This window comes from Onychomys torridus, chromosome 9 (genome assembly GCF_903995425.1).
Source record: "Onychomys torridus chromosome 9, mOncTor1.1, whole genome shotgun sequence".
NCBI lineage: Eukaryota > Metazoa > Chordata > Mammalia > Rodentia > Cricetidae > Onychomys > Onychomys torridus.
Genome location: NC_050451.1, coordinates 39,322,435 through 39,347,050, shown reverse-complemented (window position 1 = coordinate 39,347,050; position 24,616 = coordinate 39,322,435). Strand labels below are relative to the sequence as shown.

The window sequence follows — 24,616 nt, the reverse complement described above, 5'->3', positions numbered from 1 at the left end:
ATTTTCAATCAAAAATATTTGTAAATAAGTAAAAAGTAGGAAAACCTGAATGTAAATATCTGGTGGAAGATATGAACCGAAAAGTAGATTCACTGTAGCTAGAAATAGGGACCTGAGAGATCTCAGGTGCTGAAGACGAATGTGTGGATTATGGAGCTATCTTCCTGGAACCTGAGCTGGAGAGAAAAACCTCATTTGAAAAATCCTATTAATTTAATCAAAAAAGATAGGATAAGATAGCCATGTTAAGTTACTGGATGGTTTGATACCTCTAATTTTATTTAAGTCTGATGACTGTTGATCATTCACTGGGATTCAAGATATAGTTTTATTACATGTAATACTTTTGTTGAGATTGTTACTATAATTAGAACCAGACAATAACATTGTTTCTTCTTTATAGGGTTATTCCCATTGTATTGATGTTTATATAAAGCAGTGCCAGGAGGTAACTTTACAGTATACTTTTGAATTTTATTTTATACTAATTTGTATTTTGAAGCCATTTATAAGTAATATATTAACAATATAAAATACCTCTGGCATTTAGGGTGCTTACTTGAGAAATGATATATTTGAAGATGCAGCAATACTCTGTCAGCGAGTGAACAAGCAAGTTGGAGATATCTTTAGTAATCCAGAAGCTGTACTGGCTAAACTTATTCAGAATGTGTTTGAAATCAAACTACAGGTAACTTCAAACAGTAATGAATTAAATAGTTCTTAGAGCAATGTGTTATTGGTTGTTTTTTTTTTCTACAAGATTTTTTAAATTTATTTTTATTAATTTTAATTATGTGTGCACGTGTGAATGTGTGAGTGTATGTGCGTGTGCATGCACATGTGTGTGTGTGTGTGTGTGTGTGTGTGTGTGTGTGTGTATTCATGCATATGAGTGCAGGTACCCACAGAAGCTAGAGGTGTTAGATTCCCCTTAGAGCTGGAGTTATTGGTGGTTATGAGCCACCTGATGTGGGTGCTGGGAATTGAACTCAGGACCTTTGAAAGATTTTTTCAAATTATTTATTTATTTAATTTTTTGGTTATCGTTTCGAGAAATGGGTGTCATTATAGTAACTTTGCATGTTCTTCTTTGTTCTTTGCTGCTTTCCTGCCCTGTCCCCTCCTCCTCCAGGAAGTCCCTTTGTTTCCTCGAGGAAGTCCCCTTCTGCTCTCACCCTCTTATCACCTCCTGCTTCCTTAAGACCTCTTCCTACCCTCTAGCCCCTTCTGGTTTACCTCGACATACTTGTAGAATTGTAAATCTAGATTTCAAAGACAAGAAAGAATGTGGTATTTATGTTTTTATGTTTTGCTTATTTATTTAACATAATGATCTTGAGAAGTTATACAATTTAATTTTTCCTTAACAGAATGTTACTTTAATTTTTAGAGTTTTGTGAAAGATCAGTTAGAAGAATGTAGGAAATCGGATGCTGAGCAGTATCTCAAAAGTCTCTATGATCTGTATACCAGGTATGTGGAGACAGGGCTAGCCTCAACTCACTGTGAAGACCAGGCTGACCTCAAGTTCACCAAGGTCTAGCTGCCTCTCCTTGTGAATGCTAGCTTTCATGGCATGTGTGGCCATGCCTTGCTGAGGTCTGCTGTCACTTACGAGACAAAAACAATACATTTCATATTCTCTCTCTCTTTAATAGAAAATGGGATATATTCAGGTTCTTTATCAGATAGCAATGTCCTGTTTTGCATTAAATTCTTGCCTGTATAGACTGGAGTTACACAAGAGCAGAATTCTTACTATACTAGCAAAAGACCTTGTTTTAACTGACTTAAGAATTTTATTTGTTAATTGTGAGCCAGTTTCTGTGTTTTGTTGTTCTTAAGAATCAGTGCAGTTACAGTTATCTGAAGTCCTTTTGTTTTGGGAGAAAATTCATCCTAATAATGGCAGCAACACTCTTCAACAGTGTGAAATAAGAACTTAGAGGTCAGTCCCCATGGACAGAGGCAGAGTTGGTGAACAGACAGTAAAACTCTCAGAATCATCTGGGTCCCTTATGGTGGGAAAGCTTTAGAACATACCTCAGGCTGCTCTCCATTTTTACTATTTCTATGTTAGTTATTGCTTCACAACCTTTTTTCTAGGTTATCTCTACCACTTTATGTCAATTTTCAAAATTATAATATTGTTTGTAATATTTTATACTGTTCCATATATAACTTTATAAGTTGCTCTCTATATCCTAAGTAGTCTCCCAACACTTAAGAAATGATTGTTTGATATAAATCATTAAAGTCCCATTATGAATTTATAGGATCTTTAATGTTGCTGCTGTATCTAAAATATATATTAATCTTTTTCTCTCTTTTGCATGCAAAGAACCACCAATCTTTCCAGCAAATTGATGGAGTTTAACTTAGGTACTGATAAACAGACTTTCTTGTCTAAGCTTATCAAGTCCATTTTCATTTCCTACTTGGAAAACTATATTGAAGTAGAGATTGGATATCTGAAAAGCAGAAGTGCTATGATCCTCCAGCGCTATTATGATTCAAAAAACCACCAAAAGAGATCCATTGGCACAGGAGGGTAGGTTTCTAAAAATTAAATATAGCTAACATTAACAACATTAAGAACATTAAGTTTAGGCTAAGTTAGTAAATATTAACTGTCATTAAGATTTTCTGTGAACAGCTCTTCATACTGTATGTGCTATTGACCTAATCCTGCTCTCGAATGACACACTGAAATGACCTAAACTAACATGATTGAAATGTAAATCAAATACTTCTCAATCAAAATAATATAAAGATAATACTAGTAATATAACGAATTTTGTAGCTTTCTTTCCAGAGTTAATTATTCTGGTTATTAACTATGAATCATATCATTCACTATTGAAGCTGTAAAGAACAGAGCAAATATTTTACATTTCAGGCAGCCTTGAATTGATGAACTTTTTTGATCATTTGTACATAAAACTATTAGATTTGTTTAAAGTCTGAGATGATTTGCATATGGGAAGAGAAGAATTTGCTGTAAAGTTGATGACATTTAGTTGCTCAGACCATCCCAGATGGGACCTAGCAGATACTGCAAGGAGGTCTAACCTCTATTTGGCATCTTGCAGACTTGGACACCCAAGGCTGCTCTTGTTATGATTGGAGGTTTAATAATAAATAAAGATAGTATCTGAATGGCTTTAGTAAGGGAGTGAAAATCTTGGCCTGGCAACATGGCTCAGCTGGTAAAAGTGCTTCTGGGGCAAGTTCCATCCTCAGAATCCACGGTAGGAAAACTGGCTCCTGGAAACTGCCTTCTGACCTGTGTGCACCTGTACAAATGCATACACACATACCTAATAAATTTTAAAAAGAAAAGGTCTTGAGATGTTTTCATGCTAAATCAAAATCTTTATATTTCAAAAAATAAAAATCTAAAGAGTAATCATAAGACTTCAAAAAATGAGTTCATAGTAGCCTAAGCTATATGTTCTAGTAGCAAACTAGAGATGTCAACATAATAAATGCTCTAGGTGATCCTTAGTCACTAAGAAAAGCTCAGTGTACTTAATAGATCTAGTTCAATATAGTGAAGACATGAGCCATGTATTTAAATGGTTGTGTTTTAAAAAGAAGCACTAAAATTCTTAAGTTTTCTTTGTGTGCAAGACTACTTTTTAGTTATTTGTTATTTAGAATAGCTTCTTGAGTTGAAATTCCAAAGCTGCAAAATGTCTTTAAAGAGCATAACTTTAGAGACTGGAGACATGGCTCAGTGAGTCAGAGTATTTGCTATTCAGTCATAATGACATGAGTTCAAATCCTTAGCACCTATATAAAAAGCCAGATGTAGCCATATACACAGCTGTATTGTCAGCACTGAGTGGAGCAAGCAGGCAGGAGGATCCTTAGGGTTTACTGATTGTTAGCCCAGCTCCAGATGCAACAAGAGACCCCTTCTTAAGGGATTAAGGTGAACAATGATCAAGGTTGCACTTCTGCCATCTTCATCTGGCTTCTTTGTGAGCAAACAGGTGCATGCACCCAGACACATTTGTGCACATACACTCCAAAGTTATCCTTTTTTGATGAAAGTGATTAAAAACAAGTTTTTGTAATTAGCATTTCAATCTCTTGTTTATTGGCTTATTTGGGGTTTTGTTTTTTCTTTTTTGCTGATATGCATTAAAGTTGAGAGTATTTGCGGTTAAAACCTAAATATAGTAAAATTCTTTTTTCATTTGTCTTTATGATGTACTAGTATTCAAGATTTGAAAGAAAGGATTAGACAACGTACCAACTTACCACTGGGGCCAAGTATTGATACGCATGGGGAAACTTTCCTATCTCAAGAAGTGGTAGTTAATCTTTTACAAGAAACCAAACAAGCCTTTGAAAGATGTCATAGGGTAAGAATAATAAATTGATTTTTTAAGCTGTAGTTGTGTATTTCAAGTTTTGCCTCATTTATAGAAAGATATAAATGTACTTCCTCATTAGGACCAATTAATTTTTTAATATTAATTTTTAATTGACAGTTTATACAAATTGCATGTACTTGTAGGTACTATGTGAAGTTTTGATAAAAGTATACATTAAGTAATATTCAAATCAGGATGAGCATGTGTATCCTCAAATATTCATCATTTCTTTGTGGAAAGGCATTCAAAATCTAGTCTAGTATTTAAAAATATGGAGTACATTGTTAATCTGTTGTCAATTATCTCTCTTCCCTACTGACCAGCCTTCTCTCATCACTCCGTGCCCCTTTCCAGTCTCGCCGTAGGTGCTAGTGACCATAGTCAACTCTTAATGTCTATGAAATCCCCTTGTTTGATTTTGGCCTATGGGTGAGATCAGGCAGTATTTGGTAGTGGTAAATATTCTTAGTGTTTGTTTAGAAATGTCTCTTACCTCTTATCATGTCTCCAGACTAGTTTTGTTGGATATAGTATTCCTGTTGGTTAGCTTTGCTGGGTGTAATATTCCTGTTGGCAGGCTTTTGTTTTTAGGTTTTTGTTTTGCTTTGTTTATTTTCTTTCTTCCTTCTTCAATATGTGAATATCTCATCTCAGTCTCTTCTGATGTTAAAGTTCTGCAATTCTCCAGTCGAGTGATGAGTGACTGAGTGGAATTTAAAAAAACAAAACAAAACAAAACCAGACTTACATATATACTACTGGAAGGCAACAAAAAAGCCAAATTTCAACTCTAAGGACAGGTGTACATGCTGTTTGTTCCCTTTTTTTCTTGTTTCTTTCAGAATCTTATCTTTAACCTTTGACTTGGTTATAATGGATCTTGAAGTATAAACTCCCCATTCTTGCTTTCCTGTCCTTCTTGAATCCTAGTAGCCCCAAAATTTTCTCCTTTAATGCTTTCCTGTAGTTCCTACAATCTTTAGATATTCCTGCTCCTTTTTCCTTTTCCTTATATGTATACTTAAAATAGTCTGGTTTGGGAGATAGCTGATTCTTCTTATTTCTGCTATTGATGCTTCTGTTACATTTTTCATTCTACCTACCATGCTTTTAGCTCCAGGATGTTTTGGCTTTATAAATTATTTCAATTTTCTTTGGCAAATTGCAGAATTATTTGCATATATTTTCTTGAGGTTCCTAGAATTTCTTTAAAAACATTTACTTTGAGTTTTTTGTCTTGAGAGGTCACACACTTTGCGTGGTTCTGGTGCCTTATTTTGTTCATTGTTGGGACCCTGAAACCTCTGGGTGCTTGTTGGCCTGCAGCAGTGTCTGCATAGTGGATGTTTAGATGTTTATTACCATCATAGTAACCTGCCCTTGTTTTGTTTTATACTCATTGTTCCACAATAATCTGTTTATTATTTTCACCAAAACTTTGGTCACTGTTCTTGTTTTAGCACTAGATGGCACCCTAAATCTAGGTTTTTGCCAACTCTGTGGTTTTCTTGCTGTCATTATTTCAACACTAGAGAGTGTCTTCAGCCTGAGTCTGTCACAAATCCACAGTCATCCTATAAAGCTGACATTGACTTGATAGCAGAAAAGACATAGACATTAGGAGTTCTGTAGAAAGGTAGATAATCTTTCTTCTGAGAACCAGGGTAGGCCCAAAAGCTTTTTCTACAGTTGTTGACCTGTGTTCAGCACTTCAGGGTTCTTGCCCAGCACTCCACATCCTTGCTATGGGAAGTCTGGTTAATACCTCCGGAGAAATGATTTCCATCCATCTGTCTTCTTTTTCCAAATGAAGTTACTCTGTCTTTGCTGTCACTGATACCGTAATAATTGGTCTTACCCAGAGCATAGTCCATCAGAAAGAGTGCAGCACAGAGATAGGACAAATGCCCACACTGTTGTGGTCTGCCCAGAACGATGGCCTGTTTGTGGCCTGAGACCTCTACAGGTCTGGAGGTGCTGTGGCTGGCCCACTCAGACTGTAGTTTCCACCTAGTACTAGGGCAGGTTTAAAGGTTCTACCTGTGGGCAAGGCTCAAGAGAGGGGCTCTTGTGTTCTATCTTGTGTTAACTTTTACCATGGAAGGCCTGGCATTCAGTTCTGAGGAAAACTGTGTGCTTAGTTTCCTGCCTTCCTTTAGCAGATGAAGTCTTACACATTGTGTTGTTCAGGTCTTGAGTGGCATGGTAAAAACGATCCCTTGGTTGCCATGACTTATCCTAAGCTGGCCTGTGCCTGAGACTTGTGGCTGGAGGACCTGGGATTGTCCTAGAGGTTTACTCAAGGCCCAAGCTGCAGCTGATAGTGGTGTGGCCTTAGCACAAGTCTGTCTCGTTACACATTTCTGCTTAGCACTGAGGCTAGTCCAGAGGCTCCATCCATAGACACTGGCTTGGGGCAGTTGTACTGATACTTTGCCTGGTACTGTATTCTATAACATGTTTTAGTCACTAATCTAAACACTTCAGGTGTTATATCTTAATTCATTTAATCATCATAAAGACCCATTGAGATGATTCTTACACTTTTATAGTGAAGAACCATAGCTCTTAAATACTGGAATTAAGAACTGAGGGAAACTTAGTATTTTACTTATATGCATATATATCATCTATGCATTTTGAATGTCAATAAATTAATATGCAAATTGGTAGGGATATTCAAAGAATATACATATATAACAAAGTATAAATTATATATTAATAGGAAAATAAAATAGGAATAATGCCATTTAATTTTTATTAAGGTGGCATAAATTAAGAACTATGATGTTGTCATGTGTCGGTCACAGAGTGAGGTAAAAGACCCTTTCATATACTACCAATGACTTTGAAAATTGTTACAGTGAGGACTGGGACTGTAACTCAGTTTTAGAGTCTAGCATGTGAGACTCTAGGTTCAATCCTCAGTAATGCCGAGGGTTGGGGGAATTGCAGCAGTTACTTGGAAGAATAATTTGTCAAGTTTTTAAAAATTCTTATTTGTATGTGTTAATCTAATTACAGCATTCTTTACTTTGACAAAAAAAAAAAAACTAGAAATAAACACAAGAAAAAGAGAGAACTAATAGCATTGTTCACACACTAGAAAACTATACCAATTTAAACAAATCAGCTAGAATTACAGCAATCAGCATGAATTAATCTCAAAAATACTTGGCAATGATGTGGTCATCGGCTATTTCTTCTTAAAAACGACTAGACTAGTAGAGTGTGCAGTGCTAGCTTAGGCTTTTTTTTCTGTCTTTTTTTTTTTTTTTTTTTTTTTTGTGACAGGGTTTCTCTGTGTAGTTTTGGTGCCTGTCCTGCATCTCACTCTGTAGCCCAGGCTAGGCTAGCCTCAAACTCACAGAGACCTGACTGGCTCTGCCTCCCGAGAGCTGGGATTAAAGGCGTGCACCACTGCCCGGCATCAGCTTTACACTGGGCATCTTTTCATGTGTTTGTCACCTGGACATCCTCTTTAATGAAGTGTTTTATTCATATCTTTAGTGCATTTTTAATGTCAGGTTATCTTTTGAACACTTAAGTTCTGTAATCTGGCTATAGTTTGTTAATCAGATATATGATTTTACAGTTTAATATTTCAAAGTATAGAAGTTCTTAATTTAGATAAAATGCATTTTAACACATCTGTTGTGGATGGTACTTTTTTGTGTTGCAGGTACATCTTTGTTGAACTAAGAGTTACAGGAATTACCTTTTAGATTTTCTAGTATTTTTATAATCTGCAGTTTTGCTTATCAAGCCTATAGTCAGCTCTGAATTAATTTAGGAATCTCATATAATCATGTATGGATTGAAGTTTATATTTTTTACAATTAGGTTTCCATTTATTTTTGCCAACATTTATTGAAGACTTCTTTCCCGAAAAAATTACTTTCTACTTTGGTTAAAATCATTTAACTGCTTATTTATGGTTTGTTTTAATCTCTGTTCTGTACCATATATTTTTCATGCCAATATCATGCTGTTTTAACTGTAGTAACACAGGAGGCCTTGAGTCAGGGAGTATGTCCTTTGACATTTCCATATAGACCATTTTGTATTTCATATATGTCTAATAGCTTATTAGTTTCTATCATGGAAAAGTCTGGTTTTGATTGGAATGACAGTGAATCTTTGATTCTATTTGGGAAGAATTGATATATTTTTATTACTATAATATAAAAAGCATTTTCAATTTGGCAGGCCTATAATCCAGCACAAGGGAGACTGAGGCTGAAGGATTCTGTGACTTCAAGGCCAATCAGGCTACATTGTTAGTTATAGGCTACCTTGGACTACAAAGTGAAACCTTGTCTCAAAAAAAAAAACAAAAAATTAAATGTAATTTTTAAATTTATTTAATTTCAAGTTTAACCTGGTATGTAGACGTGTGTAGTTGGGTCTTTACATGTTAAGTTTACTATTCTGTAATCTTTTTTTGTATAATTTGTTAGACCTTCTACATAGACTGTTATGTTATTTTACCATTAAGAAAGCTTTACTGATCCGTTCCATGTAGATGCCTTTTGTTGTTGTTGTTCTTGTGCCTTGTTGCTCTGGCTAGACTTGTAGTACAGTGTAGAATGGAAATAGTGCAGAGAACAAACACTTGTTACTACACCTGGCAATTGGAGTACAGCATTTAGTCTTTGACCACTAAGTGTGATGGTGACTGTAGGTTTTTCATGAATACTATCTTTTAACTTGAGGAAAGTTTTTTTTTCCCATGTATTTATTTTTATTGTATGAGCATTGATTGGTGTTTGCCTTCATGTATATCTATGTGAGGATGTCAGATCCTCTGGAACTAGAGTTATAGACAGTTGTAAGCTGCTGTCTGGGGGCTATGAATTGAACTTGAGTCCTCTGGAAAAGCAGCCCACATTCTTAAGTGCTGAACCATTTCTCCAACAAGATATGTATACTAGTTTATTAAAGTGACATACTAAGTTTAAGTATTATTAGATCCTAGTACTTGGGAAGTAGAGGTAGGAGATCAGGGTTCTCGTTGGCTGCATGATGAGTTTGACTGAAGCCAGCCTTGGCCACGGAGACTGTATCACACAGATTAAATTAAATTAAAAAACAACAACACAGAAACAAAACTTTTTTTGTTTGTTTTTAACTGCCTTTGTTTATTGTGTCAGGGCACACATTTCAGAGGTCAGAGGAAAACTTGAGGAAGTGGGTTCTCTGTCTACAAAGTAGGTCCCAGGAATTGAATTCATGTTATCAGGCTTGGCAGCAAAGTACTCCCTGAGCCATCTTGCTGGCCCGTATGCACTAAATTTTGTCAAGAATTTTTGCATCGGTGTTTATGAAGGATATTGGCCCTTAATGTCTTTGTCTTGTTTTAATAATGAAGGTAATGCTATACCCATAGGATGATATGCTAAGTACTTCTGCCTCCCCTTCCAATTGTTTGTGGGTTTAGATGATGGTCTTTCTGTCTTAAACGTTTGCCATAACTCACAAGGAAAGTTACTTTGGGCCGTGGTTTTCTTTGTAAGGATTTTTAACTCAAAATTCAGCCTACTTAATGTATGCAGAAATACTCAGGTAATGTAATTTTAAGTGTGTTTTGGCAGTTTGTTTTTAAGACAGGGTCTTACTATGTAGACCAGGCCGAACTCAACTCACAGAAATTCATCCATCTGCTTCTCCCTCTCAGTTACTGGGATTAAAGGTGTACTACATCAATACATCAGCTTATTTGTATCTTTTAAAGACTTTCATTTATCACCAAAATTGTATTATTAGGATAAAGTTATTCATGACATTTTTTCTGACTGTCTTATAACTTTTTGTAGAAACTGTTGTAATAATTGCCTTTTTTTTTGAACTGAGGCTCAAACCCAGGGCCTTGCACTTGCTAGGCAAGCGCTCTACCACTGAGCTAAATCCCCAACCCAATAATTGCTTATTTTATTCCCAACGTCAGTAATTTGTTTCCCAAACAAAATTTTTCCAAAGAAATCTTGATAAAGGTAAATTAATTTTACTGATTTTTTTTTCCCCCAAGAACCTCTTTTTGGTTTCATTAATCTCTCTCCTTAAATATCTCTGATTTCTGTTCTTGTTTTGTTTGTTTGTTTGTTTGTTTGTTTCAAGACAAACCTTCTCTGTGTAGCCCTGCGTGTCCTAGAACTCGCTCTGCAGACCAGGCTGGCCTCAAACTCAGAGATCACCTGCCTCTGCCTCCCAAGTGCTGGGATTAAAAGTGTGTACCACCACCGCTCTGATTTCTGTTGTTTATTGTTTCCTTCCTTCAACGTAGGCGCTGTATGCTCCTTTCCTAGTTGTTTTGTTTTTTTTTTGTCTTGCTTTGTTTTTTTGTTTTTTATGTAAAAGCTGGGTTTGTTGACCGTTTCCAGTGTGTGCATTTACTTATCTTACTCTCAAGTACTGCATTAGCTGAAACTCAGTTTTTTAGTATGTTTTAATTCATTTCAAAATACTCTTTAATTTCTCTTTGATTTTTTTCTTATAAGGTATTTATAAAACAATGAATTTTATTATTAGACTTGAGTCTCTCAAGGTACCTCATTATTTCAAAATATTTCAAAATCCAGGAAGTCCAAAATGTGAAGCAGTTCTAGGCCCAACTCTTTTGCATAAGGAATTCTCACCTGTAGCATTACCCTGAAAGTCATGTGAATAGATACAGTAAGTAGCTTTGACAGAGGCAGAGAGCAATTTATAATTAATATAGAAAGCAGTTCAAAGAAGTTGAGAATAATTTCCTTTTAAGAAGAATTCAATTGCCGGGCGGTGGTGGCGCACGCCTTTAATCCCAACACTGGGGAGGCAGAGCCAGGCGGATCTCTGTGAGTTCGAGGCCAGCCTGGGCTACCAAGTGAGTTCCAGGAAGAAAAAGGCGCAAAGATACACAGAGAAACCCTGTCTCGAAAAACCAAAAAAAAAAAAAAAAAAAAAAGAAGAAGAAGAATTCATTTTTCTCGGTGTAACTACTAATAATTCTTTAGTCTAGCAGCAGCAACATCAAAGTGAAAATTGTGAGCTTAGTGCAAATCAAGTTCTGTGTTACAGGCACTTTGCAATTTTCCTATTTTATTCGAACCTTAAGACTAAAGTGAAATACTGTCAATGTTAGACCATCTTATAAATGAAGAAAATGAGACTTAGGGAAGCACAGTAACATTCTAAAAGACTTGCTCCACCAGAATGTGATGCGTTAAAATTTGATTTGTTATAATTTACTATGTATATTAATTGATTTCATACCCTGATTCCATGAGAATCTTACAGTTTTGTTTTGTTTTACTAGAACAACCCTCTTTGTTAGTGGCTCTCAAACTTCTTTGTGATCACCATAGTTAAAAATGCACCTCACCTGGAAGCTGTGTGTGTGTGTGTGTGTGTGTGTGTGTGTCTGTCTGTCTGTCTGTCTGTCTGTCTGTCTGTCTGTGTCTCTTCAAAGTATAATTGGATTTCACTCATGGATTACAATCTAGATTTGAAAAAACACTGCTCTAGATCAGGAGAGTTACATACCAGTCCAGAGCATTATAACTGTTTTGTGGACAGTGAGAAGGGGAACACTGACATTTTGTTACCTGAAATAGTGTTCTATGCAAAAAGGATTGCTTTATTAAGAGTTGACTTTTTAAAAATATAGATTTGAAGAGTAATACTGTTTTTGCTTGTTTTTAAAGCTTTCTGATCCTTCTGATTTACCAAGGAATGCCTTTAGAATTTTTACCATTCTTGTGGAATTTTTATGTATTGAGCATATTGATTATGCTTTAGAAACGGGGCTTGCTGGTAAGTATACTTATACTACACTTTCTGTTAAATGCCTTCGGTCCTGTTTGGTTGACTAGTACTCTTAATGCTGTTTTGTATATGACTTCTATGTGATAAATTCAGTTCAATACAATGTATTTAGAGCTTATATAATACTAGGTTGTATGAGGTGCTGGAAACTAAACATAGGCATGATTCTCTCATATTGTTTACATCCAATGGAGTAAGGCCATGGACTACAAAACTCAGCACCATATATTGGCAGAATTTATAAAAATGCTGTATGCTATAAAATGTCAAGAAGCATACACAGAGATAAGAATAATTCTGCTTAGGAATTAAGTAATGAAATTTAGAGAGAAAATATTCAAAAATAAATCTGGAAAGGAATAAATTTATATTAAATTTTTTGGCCTCATTCTTTTGGGTTTACTACCTGACCCTGTGACCTTTTAGGTGAGTATCTCAGATTTAACATTTCAGAAATGAAACTCTTTAGCTAGGCATGGTGGTTCACGCCTGCAATCCCAGCATGCAGTAGGCCAAAGCAGAGGTCACTGAGTTTGAGGTCAGCCTAGACTATATAATGATTTCTGAATAACCTAAAATAACAAAGCAAACAAATTGTCTTCCTCCAACACTGTTCTCCCAAGATTTTAAGGAAGTAGTTATTTATCAAACCCAGAAAGTGCTTAACCTTCCTGTTTTCTTTGCTGATAGCTAGTTCATCAGCAAATCCTGTCAGTATACATCCAAATATAGCTTGTTTATCTACTTTGTTTCATCTGCTGATGTAATCCCACCTTAAACATTGTCGTCTCTGAACTGGTTCCTGTGTCCATTCTTGCCTTCCTACGTTACTGTATAATAGCCAGCTTAATTCTTATTTTCTTGTTGAAGACTCCTTAGTGATTATTACTCTTGAGGGGAATAAAAACAAACTGCTTAGAACAACGCGTTCTGTGGTGTGCTTTCATGTGTTCCCCACTGAGCTTCATTTTCCTTGGCTCTTTACACTTGTCTTTAACCTGACCTCAACTAAGATGTCACCTTTTCAGAGACACTTGTGCTGATCACCTCACTTGAAGTACTGCTCCTGTTTCAGTGTAGTTATCCATGATTCATTATTGACTTTACTTTCTATAATAATACCACAATGACATTTCGATTTGTTAATGTCTGTCTCCTGTCAGTATTCATTCATTTAGCACATTTTTTACGTGCCTAATCATGGATTCATATTCTTGTAAAAATGATAGACAACTTATTAGGAAGTATGGTAAAAATCAAAACTGGATAAGAGGTAGAGAATACTATTGGGGAAGCAGAGTGAAAGATTTACAAGCAGAAATTCTTTTTCTTTTACATTATTTATTATTTATTTTGTGTGTGTTCACACATGTAGAAGTCAGAGGACAACTTGCAGGAGTTGGTTCTCTCTTTCCACCATATTTGTTCCAGGGATCGAACTCATGTGGTCAGGCTTGGCAGCAAGTACCTTTACCCACTGAGCCATCTCGCCAGCCCCCCCAAAAGCTTTTTATGAAAGGGTAGTCAGAGAAGGCCTCTGAGAAGACACATGAATCAGAGAGCTCATTAAAGTGGTGAGTAAACTAAATATTTGGAGTAAAACTATTGTAAGTAGAGACAACAGCTTATAAGTTTTTAAAGGTTGGAATCTCAATTTGTTCAGTATCCCTATCCCCAGCATTATACTCTGGCATGTGGAAAGCATTTACAGTTCAAAAGGTCTCTTTTTGCCTGTGTAGAACACCATCCTAGAAACCTTTAGTAATGAACCAAATTTAAATCAGTCACTTTGGCATAACTCCAGTTTATTACCTTCATAAGCAACAATGTAACAGTGAATTTTAACTTAATTATAGCAAACTATTGACATCAAATCTTTAACCCATACTGGCAGTAAATGACTTAGTATGGTCATTTGTATTGAAATGATTTAAATCTTCAAAGATGTGGTGACTACAGAAGACATTAAATAAGAGTAAGGACCAGCAGTAAAATTGCTTGCTGCCAAGCCTGACAACCTGAGTTCAGTAACACGGTGGAAGGAGATAACTGACTCCTGAGTGTCGTCCTCTGACTAATACACACGTCTCACACACACACACTCAAATAAATTGTTCATTAAAAAAAGATGATAAAGTAATGTGAATTTAAATCTGGTATGAAGGATTTATTGTTTATCTAGTATGGAAACTTTCCTACTATTCATTTTAATAGCAGTATTCTGAACTTGGAAATGTTTAGGAAAATTGCATTTGGATGGGAAATATTCCTCATATAGTTAATATTCTTGGTCATTGTTTTTAATGATTACATAAAATTCAGCCAGGTAATAAGAAATAATGCTGGAGTAGCATTGTAGAGATTACTCTTTTTAGGTAAAATCCCAAGACAAATAAAATTTTAAAAAAATTAAATAATATTTTAAAATAATTTTCATTACTTAAATCTTTAATTTAAAACTTATTTTAAATTATTTATTATTTATTTTAAATTAATTTACTGTTTTTTCCTGAGAGGCTTGTTCCCTACAATTTCTGCTGCTTCTAGCTTATATGTATATATCAGTTTTTATATATGCTACTAAATATTCTTCAAATTTTTCATATTTTATTGGTTAAAAACATTCATGAGTACTGTCTTAATTTCCATGTTTTATTGTGATTAGTGTTTGCTACATGCGCTTCAGTTTATTATGTTTGTGTTGATACCTTTAATTTTCCTACCAACTGATTGTTTCTTTTGTACAAAATAACACCTTTGTTTTCTAATTGTAAAGCTGAAGAATCATCATATAAAGAACTCTAGTTTATAAGGTTATATATTATCATTAGCTGTGGGTGTTTTTCTTAATCTAGTCGTAAGTGGATAGAAACACAGGCATCTAGAGCTAAAAAGAACAAGGAACCTTGAGTCTGTGAGTTACTCTTTATGAAAGGAGGAGACAGATCCAGAGGGGTTTCAGTTCCACCTTTTGGTGTCAGAATGTGGTTGATGACCACACAGAATAGTAGGAGAGGTTGAAGAAACACGTCTTTGAGGTGATGAGATGTTGGGTATATTTTAGGACAGAGTAGAGACCATGATGAGGGCAGTGTGTCATTGACAGGAGTCTATGTAGAGTAGAGGGTAAAAACTGAAGTAGAAGACCACAAGGGAAACACTTAGCTGTTGGAGGGAGGGAGGCCTGTCAGAAGGAAGATGGGTGCATGTGTTCATGAGACATGGTCGGAGGTTTGGGGAAAGAAGAAGGTAGAGATTCATTTTCCGTTTATCTAAATGAACCATGAGGATGATTAACTTTGGGTTGTAAAAATAGCTTTGGATGAATTTTGTTAAGCTGTTTAACAAAATCTCTGTAGAACCATTGCTGATTTATTAAATGTCAGTTACTTTTATTTGTGTGGTATATATAAAATCATTCTTTTGCCCAGTGTTTTTCAAGGTTGCTTCTCACTTATCTGTGCCTTCCAATTTTAGGAATTCCATCATCAGATTCTAGGAATGCAAATCTCTATTTTTTGGATGTTGTACAACAGGCCAATACTATTTTTCATCTTTTTGACAAACAGTTTAATGACCACCTTATGCCACTAATAAGGTTAGTTGCATTGTCATATTTTCATTGGTATTTCAACAAGTATTATATTTTTAAATAATACATGTTCATGAAAACATCAAATAGGACAGGAGGTTTGAAATAAGTCTTTTCTTTCCTTGAATTCCTTGAATTCTTGTTTTCTCTTCCCACTATGCTGTTAATTTTGATATATTTGAAAAGTTTTTAACTATCATTACCAAAATTGGAAATCTTAACGTGAAAAAGGCCTTCCAGCCTAGAGCAGCTAGGTTCCAGGCATGGTGTGCACACCTGTAATCTTAGCTACTCAGGAGGCTGAGGCAGGAGGATCTCAAGTTTGAGGCAGTCTAGTCTACATAATGATTTCAAAGTCAGCTTGGACAACCAAGACCCACTCTCAAAGATGTTTTTTTGTTTGTTTGTTTGGTTGGTTGGTTTTGGTTTTGTTTTTTTTTTCTTTTTTCTTTTTTCTCTTTTCTCTTTTTTCCCTAAGGGATGAAGATACAAGGGGTATGGGGGGGAGGGGTGTTTCAGGGAATAAAGGGAATAGAGAAATTATGTAATTATGTTATACTATCAAAAAGAAAATTAAAAAGTTCTTTTTTAAAGTTAAGGATGTAGCTCAGTGGTAGATCTTGCTTTAGTATCTGCAAGGTCCTGGGCTCACTCCCAAGTAACACACACACATACACACACACACACACACACACACACACACATACACACACACATACACACACACACACCAATAGACATAATACTCTTGTTATAAAGACATACAAGAAATGTGAATGAACAAATTTAAATAAAGCATCAAGATTTGATTCATATCTTCATATCAATTTATATGGACTTCTAAAGCACTTGAAAATTAAATGGAGCAATATATAATGTTACATGTTGCTAAAGTCTCATTAGCACTAGTATCTGCAGGAAACATTCAGATAAATGATAGAGTTTGATAGTTTGTTTTTTTTTTTCTTAAACAGTGCTATGACATGTCTAGACTAGAAACAAGCTGATAGATCATTTGTGATTCCTGAATCATACTTGGAAAGGAAATGTACTCTTTTGCTGTGTAACCCAGGCAGGTATTACAGACATGAGCCACCAAGCCCAGCTTAGGACATTTTCTTGATTGCTTTGCAAAGAGCTGATATGTCACATAGCAGAGAATTCACAGGTGTTGTAGTGTTGTGTATTCCTTAATATTTTAATAGTATTGAGAAGCTGACAATTATTATTAGGTTTTGTGTCTTTTTAGTTAAAAAAGCTAAATGAAACTGGATTTACTTACTACTGTCCATTTTTATTGGTAGGATTAATTATATTCTTAAGAGTTTGGTGATATCTGTGGCTTTTCTTACTATTATACTAGATATTTAGATACAGAGGAAACTGGTTTCAAAATTTCAAAGCTATACATGGTGATGTTAAGTGCTATCTCCTCAAAGATCAGAATAACAAGTCTCTTTGCTTTGTTCTTAATGGGTTAATTTTTCTAGTGTGAATGAATTGGGTAGGCTAATGTACATAATTGTATGTAATGATTTATTTTGTAATTATTGGGTATGAACAAATGAAAATAATAGGTGTTAGAATGTATTTACAAATATGTATCCATGATGTACAGATTAGAAACTTAGAAAGTAGGCTATTAACTGGAGTTTGTTTTCCTCTTTAATAAACAATAGCTCTTCTCCTAAATTATCTGAATGCCTTCAGAAGAAAAAAGAGATAATTGAGCAGATGGAGATGAAATTGGATACTGGCATTGATAGGCAAGTTAACTGTTTTTCTCTCTTTTTTCCCCTGCATTTTAAAAATTGTAGAAGTGCATTTGCATTGCAACATGAACATTGTTTATTTTTACTCTTCTGGCTGTAAAGTTGATACTTTAACATAATGTTTTTATTTTTAGGAAAATGTTATTTTTATTAATCCCCATGGTGTTTTTTGTTTTGTTTTGTTTTGAAAGTCAGTGTGCTTAGATATACTTTCAAATCAAAACAGTTAGAAATACTTTTTAAACCCCATTCCTCTGTATCACACTTGTACAAGCTACAAATTCCTTTGAAAAATGAGAGATGCGGGGCTGGGATGTAGTTCAGGGGTAGAGTACTTTAGTGTGTGAGAAGTCCTTGATTCAATCCTTAGTGCTGCTAAAACAACAAAGGTATGCAGTGTTTATTGTTATATTTCTATTTAGTGTGTTCTGGTTTTGTACATGTAACTTCTGTTGAGTGAATTTTAAAACTTTTTATAATATTTCCTGAAGACTATAAATACTATTACTTTCCAGGTTTCTGTTTTCAGATGATGGTCTTCTTATATTGATTGAAAATTAGTATAGCTCCCTGTTATCAAGTATTTGCCATATATCAGGCACAGTATAAGGACCATGATCTGTATCCTTTAATCTCACCATCTTATGTTGGTCAACTGTCATTTTGGAACTTGACCTCATTATTGTTGTGCTTAATTATGTGGTCTGTCTCTTAAATTTAACCTAAAACTTATAATTTTGACCAGTCTGCTTGCAGACACTAAACTCTAAATTAGTGTAGTCTGTTTTATTCCCATAAGCTTACTGTTGGAGAATATCACACAGGTTAGATATTATTGGTGCCTTCTAATCAGTGCCTGTATTTCTCAGCTGGGATTTAGTGCACTTGTTCTCTTCCTGATTGCCTTTGACTATGGGACTCAATGGGCCTACTACCATAGCCATTCTTTTGAAGCCTTAAGATTCTCTAGGATGGCTTTGCCTTAGAAGAGCCTTAGTTAGGAAGTAACTGTTGGTAGATTTCAAAGATCTTTTCATGGGAGAAAGATGATAAAACCAGGAGCTCTTTGATACCAAGTCATAACATGACTTTTTTTTTTTTTTTCTAAATTCTAGTTTGCCAATACCAACGTGTTTTGTAATGGTAGAAATTAAATAATTTAACTTTATTTAGTATACTACAAAGGTAAAATTTAGTAAGTTAAATGAGTCATATATTTTGTGTTCTCAATCTTTAGGACATTAAATTGTATGATTGGACAGATGAAGCATATCTTGGCTGCAGAACAAAAGAAAACAGATTTTAAGCCAGAAGATGAAAACAATGTTTTGATTCAGTATACTAATGTGAGTGGAACTATTCAGTTTGCTAATATATTATGTCCTTTGTTAAAGCTTGAACAATCATTAGTGTGCATAATTATGCTCTAAGTTTTTTTTCTTATACTTAGAAATTGAAAAACTATTTTTCTTGGCTAAGCTGGTACACATATCTGTATAATAAGTGTAGAAAAACTTTTACAGGCATGTGCAAAAGTCTGTGTTTATGTAAGAAAACAAGTTGAGAAGATTAAAAATTCCATGGATGGGAAGAATGTGGACACAGTTCTGATGGAACTTGGAGTACGTTTTCATCGGCTCATTTATGAGCATCTTCAACAATATTCCTATAGTTGTATGGGTGGCATGTTAGCAATTTGCGATGTAGCTGAATATAGAAAATGTGCCAAAGACTTCAAGGTACGTTTAAACAAATATCGAGCTTGCAAGCCATACCATTAAAAACCTATACTGACTTGTTAAGAAGTGTATGATTTGGAGTTGGAGAGATGGCTCAGAGGTTAAGAGCATCGACTACTCTTCCAGAGGTCTTGAGTTCAATTCCCAGCAACCACATGGTGGCTCACAACCATCTGTAATGAGATCTGGCGCCCTCTTCTGTGTGAATAATAAATAACTAAAACTTTAAAAAAAAAAAAGAACACTTTAAAAAAAAGATGCTTCTCTCTCTCTCTCTCTCTCTCTCTCTCTCTCTCTCTCTCTAAAAAAGAAAAAGAAGTATATGATTTCATTGGCATCATAAGGAGAGCTCTAATACAGTTTACCTAAAGGCAGTTATTCCAATTATATTTCAATATTAGCATTTCCTCCTAGGGGTTTATTTTAGTTAAGGTCATATTTCAGTACATTCCATCCAGGTGCCTTTTAACATTCATGAAAAACTATGGTTATGTCACACATTAGGAAAATATTCGTTTTTTCATGTGTGTTTCTCTAAAATCAGTTTTCCTTCATATTTAAGTTATTTTTAAAGGTGCTATACTAATGATAATTAGTTCTAGTGTATCAAATTACAGATTATTGAGAAAATTGAATAATATGGATCTTTTCAAAGATTATTAAGAGTTTTAACTATGGAAACCTTTGAGATTTAGCTCTTCAGAAGCTTTAAAAATTCTAACATATAGAACGTCTCCCATACAACCAGTATGTGAGAAGAATTTACAGAACTTACTAGGAAGTAAGTTGTTCTGGTTCAATGCTTTTCTTTTCCTTTCTCAATTCAGATTCCAATGGTATTACATCTTTTTGACACTCTGCATGCACTTTGCAATCTCCTGGTCGTTGCTCCGGATAACTTAAAGCAAGTCTGCTCAGGAGAACAACTTGCCAGTCTGGACAAGAACATCCTTCACTCCTTCGTACAACTTCGTGCTGACTATAGATCTGCCCGCCTAGCTCGACACTTCAGCTGAGTTGAAGTTACAAAGGAAATGTGTTGTATTTCAGAAGGCCTCGAGTGATAGAAAGCACAGAAGATAGATTCCTTATGACACAGCCAATGTTTTATGTGAAAAAATGATTGGAAGAAAGCAGCAGCCATACTTACCCAGGAATTTCATTGAAAGTTGGACACCATTAGCTATATTTTGCTTTTTACTTTTCCCTATTACATTGAATTCCATACTTTAATTTATAAATTTCAAATTCTATAAACCTATATGTGACTGTTATAATCCTGAAAAACGTTGGTGTGAGAAGATGAATGAGTTTCACCAGTGTTTGGGTTCTTGATCTCTAATGCATTCTCTCTGGAAACCCTACCATTCCTGTTTTGATTAAAGTAGGTGAAGTGCAGTAAAACTATACTTCTTATTTATCAGTTCTTCAGTTAACTTTTTAGTACCGGTGATTGTTAATTAAGTTATTAGGTTTTCCGAAAGAACTTGTAACAACTCAAAAAGACCACAGTTGAGCATCATTTCTATAGGTGGATGGGGGGCTTTTCCTGAGGTACAGCAATACTAGTACAGAGAAAATGTTATGAACTAAACTAAAATGATGAACTGTTCTAAGTAGATGGTAGGAACAAATCAGAATATATCTGCTTTCTGGGTAAAAGGTCAAGTTTACTATTTCTTATTTGATAAATAGATTTAAGCCAATTAATTAGTAAGAAATTAATGAAACTACCTTATTTTACATTTAGCTTAAGGTGGAATACTTTAAAGGACCATGTTTGTTATTTTAATACTCTGAGTAAAAAAGTGACATATAGTGTAAATGATATTTAAGAGAAATAGCAACATGTTTAGCAACAATGCAGTCAGTCCCTTAAGACCAACCTTGAATGAAATGGGATGGCTAAACATGCAGTAGTCTTCTATTATAAGAGGAATTGAGAATTTCAGGTAATAAATATTACGTATTCCAAGTTTGGAGGCAAGCTCACAGCAAAAGCCTGCTTTTCAGTTCTGAAGATTCTTTCATTGTCCATTTTCAAGGCATTTCTGAAGTTATTCCTACTTGGATATTATTGATTGAATTGGCTTAATATGGTACAATAATAAAGCACTCACAAAAGTTTAAACATCACATAAAAATTTAGAAAGGTCATTGCTCTGTAAACCCTATTAACTTACTCTGTGAGAATACATTCTAAGTTATATATATATATAGTCCATTAGATTGTTCATGGTCTTCTAGGACCTAGGTAAGCTGTAATATTCAGCTCATTCAGAGCATTGTTTTCTCTTAGGGTTTGGCCTAATTTGGGGTGAATTGTTTATTTCTTCTGAGAACCTCACTCTGAATAGTTTCCAACATTACCAAGCTGTCTAATGCAGAGCTAGCTACTGTACAAGTTACTGTTGACTGTATTTCCATTTTCTGTTTAGCCCAGTGTTACAAAGGTAAGCAAGGGCAATGAGCATGCCAACTTTTGTCACTTTTATAAGACATTGTGGCAGTTTTCGAGGCTTTCCAGACAGCAATCCTCAGACCAGGGAGAACCAGAACAGGTGTGGATACTAGAAAAGCTCTATACTTGTACTGTTGCCACTTCAGAAAGCACTGATGGGATTCAAATTATACCTCTGTTACTTCAAGCCAACAGTTTTCAGACAGTAGTTTTACTGGCCATTTGAACTCTTTGTACAGTGTCAATTTGTAAAAAAAAAAAAAAAGAAAGAAAGAAAAAAAAAGAAAAAAAATCAAAACATGAGATAACATTTTAAGACTTCCAAATCAGAGAAGCACTTCAAATTATTTTGTTTGAATTAATTTTTAAAATTGTAAAGCAGTTACTTGTTTAGATATTTTGTTAATTATTATTTCATTTCCATGCTTGAATTCTGTGCAATATTTTCCATTATGTCCACTGACAGGACAAAGAAAATTCAAAGTGAATACCTTATTTAGAAGTGTTAACTTTCATGCTCAATAAACAAATTCCCTGCAATTGTTTTTTTTATTTCACCCAATTTTTACATCTTAAGAACATCTATAATGAATTCTATATTTGATTTTTTTACTAAAAGTATTCCTTATTTTTCATAGTTTAGATTTCTCCCTTTTTTAGCAGAAAGGAACATGACTACATAATCAAGATTTAAAAATCTAACTAGAGTAGGGTGTTTCTCTAAAGAAATAAAAATATGTGTTGTATAAACAAGTATACATTCTTTGCATTTCACTCTTAAAGTATTTACATATATGGGTATCATAAAATTTAGTTCAAAATGTATAACTCAAAAAAGATTGTCAATAGATAAAATACTTTTATACATACATGGGAAATTTTTAGCTAGACATAATGGAGCTTAATAAATTTTACCAAAATTTAAATAAGAATCTTTATAATATCACACAGTTCTCTGTGTGAACTACACATAACATTTAGGTATAAATATTTCATTTAAAATGTGCTCCAAAACACTAAAAAGTGTTTGTCTAAACTTAAGTGTCTTAATTTGGGATGCAGAACACAGACTTAAGAAGGAAGGCTAGCTTCTGAATTACTGGAAATGATAGAGCACACAAGCCCTTATACATAGGTTTAGAATACCCCCTGAATTAATTGAAAATGATAGACTACACTATGAGCCCTTATTAAGAATTATTAGATAATAGTTGGGTGGATCGATTTTTAAAATATGACAATGTAACCATTCCAAGACAGTTACTGGCCTCCTTTAGGAATGTCATTGCTGTGAATCTCTAGGGCTTTCCATGTTTTAAAAAGTGCTGTTAAGATAGGTTAAAGGAGGTGAAGTTAAAATTTAAAGCAGGTAATTTGTGGTATATTTCCTTTGCTCTTTCCATTTTTCTTTCCTTTTATGCCTAAATATTTTACTTTCTGAATACTAGCTCCTTACACACAGTGAAGTAATCAGCCAATGGATTGATTCAAAGTAGAGAATTTACTGCTTCCTTGAGACGTTTCTGCCTACATAGTACACATCCAGATGAAGAGATATTGGCTCCTAAAATGCCCCTGAACCTCAGAATGGTCATAGATAGCTAAGACATGCTTGAATTGTTGGTGCAAGAGTAAGGGGCACTCAGATTTATGCCTTGTGACCAGAAAAGATTATATCTCCTGATTAACATGGTGTTCTTACAAAAATATTCTGTCATTGCCCACACACTGTCCATTGCTTTTTCAGGAGTGTGAGATATTTTCCAGAAGCCCCGTGGACTTACTTGATTTCTAACAGAGACTTTGGTATACAAAGTACTCTGATTTATCCAGTTCATTGAATTATGTTCAGTTCCTTTACTACTCTACTTGAGAAGGCTTATCCTACAATTTACTACATATTTTGGGAAAGAAGACCAGTGCATATCATTATGCCAAAATAATTTTTCATGATGTTAAAAATAGCAATTTAAAATTTTAACACACAGTAAAGGTAATTATATCTACATTTATTGGACTTAAGTCTCATGTGCTGGGCTAAGTCCTTTACATTTATTGTAGATTCCAGAGTAACTATCATTTGGGTACTATTATTTCTGTTTGGCAGGTGAAAAACCTAAGGCACAGAACAGGTAAGGAGACCTTTAAGGTCTATAGGCTGAAACAGGCTCAGACAAATCTCGTATAATGGGAGTGAATGATGTCTTTTTTTATCATTTATATTGCATTTTTCTTATTTGTGTGACATTATGTATATTGCTTATTTTGATAGCCTCATTAGTTTTACTTAATTTTCTTTTGATCCAGTATTTGATTCTCATTGCAAAGTTTAGATAATGAGGTTGGAATACAGGATCTATATCAAGCTACTGTTGGATTTTTAAAAATGTTTTAGTGTACAATCATGCTATCTCAGTTGGTGTTTAAAGTTATATAAGTAGTCATGAAATTTTAATTCTATATTAAGTTTGTATTTAATGGAAACCTACCCATCACAGAGGTTTCCCTTAGTGAATATATTATACAATCATTTCATATTTTTTCTGCTTAATAATTTTAACAATAGAAAGAGTCTAGGTTATTTCATAAAAGTTTTTGAATTTTTATTTTCTGAGATTATAATAATTACATAATTTCCTTCTTCCCTTTCCTCCAAACTTTCCCATTTACCCTTCCTTGCTCTTTTTCAAACTCTAGTCAGCCTAGAAAACACACGTAACAAATAACATTATATAGACTGAGTGGGTTATAATTATGTATTAGGAATATGTATATACACATACATGCATATGCTCATACAGTTTTCTTATAGCATAGCAGAAAATAATAACTCCCCCTTAGGGGATACAAAGAAAGCAGTA

The 24,616-nt window shown here is 34.4% G+C and overlaps 1 protein-coding gene across 1 annotated transcript in view; it reads left to right on the top strand.

Moving 5' to 3' along the window:
* Positions 1-24,398, top strand: part of Exoc5 (exocyst complex component 5) — a 54,488-nt gene extending 30,090 nt beyond the window's left edge. The window contains exons 8-18 of the mRNA XM_036199448.1: positions 404-448; positions 551-691; positions 1,394-1,476; positions 2,345-2,554; positions 4,229-4,376; positions 12,071-12,179; positions 15,669-15,789; positions 17,463-17,549; positions 18,793-18,901; positions 19,079-19,294; positions 20,122-24,398. Of these exons, the coding sequence (XP_036055341.1) occupies positions 404-448; positions 551-691; positions 1,394-1,476; positions 2,345-2,554; positions 4,229-4,376; positions 12,071-12,179; positions 15,669-15,789; positions 17,463-17,549; positions 18,793-18,901; positions 19,079-19,294; positions 20,122-20,310 (1,458 nt within the window). The 3' untranslated portion in view covers positions 20,311-24,398. The remainder of the gene's footprint in view (positions 1-403; positions 449-550; positions 692-1,393; positions 1,477-2,344; positions 2,555-4,228; positions 4,377-12,070; positions 12,180-15,668; positions 15,790-17,462; positions 17,550-18,792; positions 18,902-19,078; positions 19,295-20,121) is intronic.
* Positions 24,399-24,616: the final 218 nt, after the last annotated feature.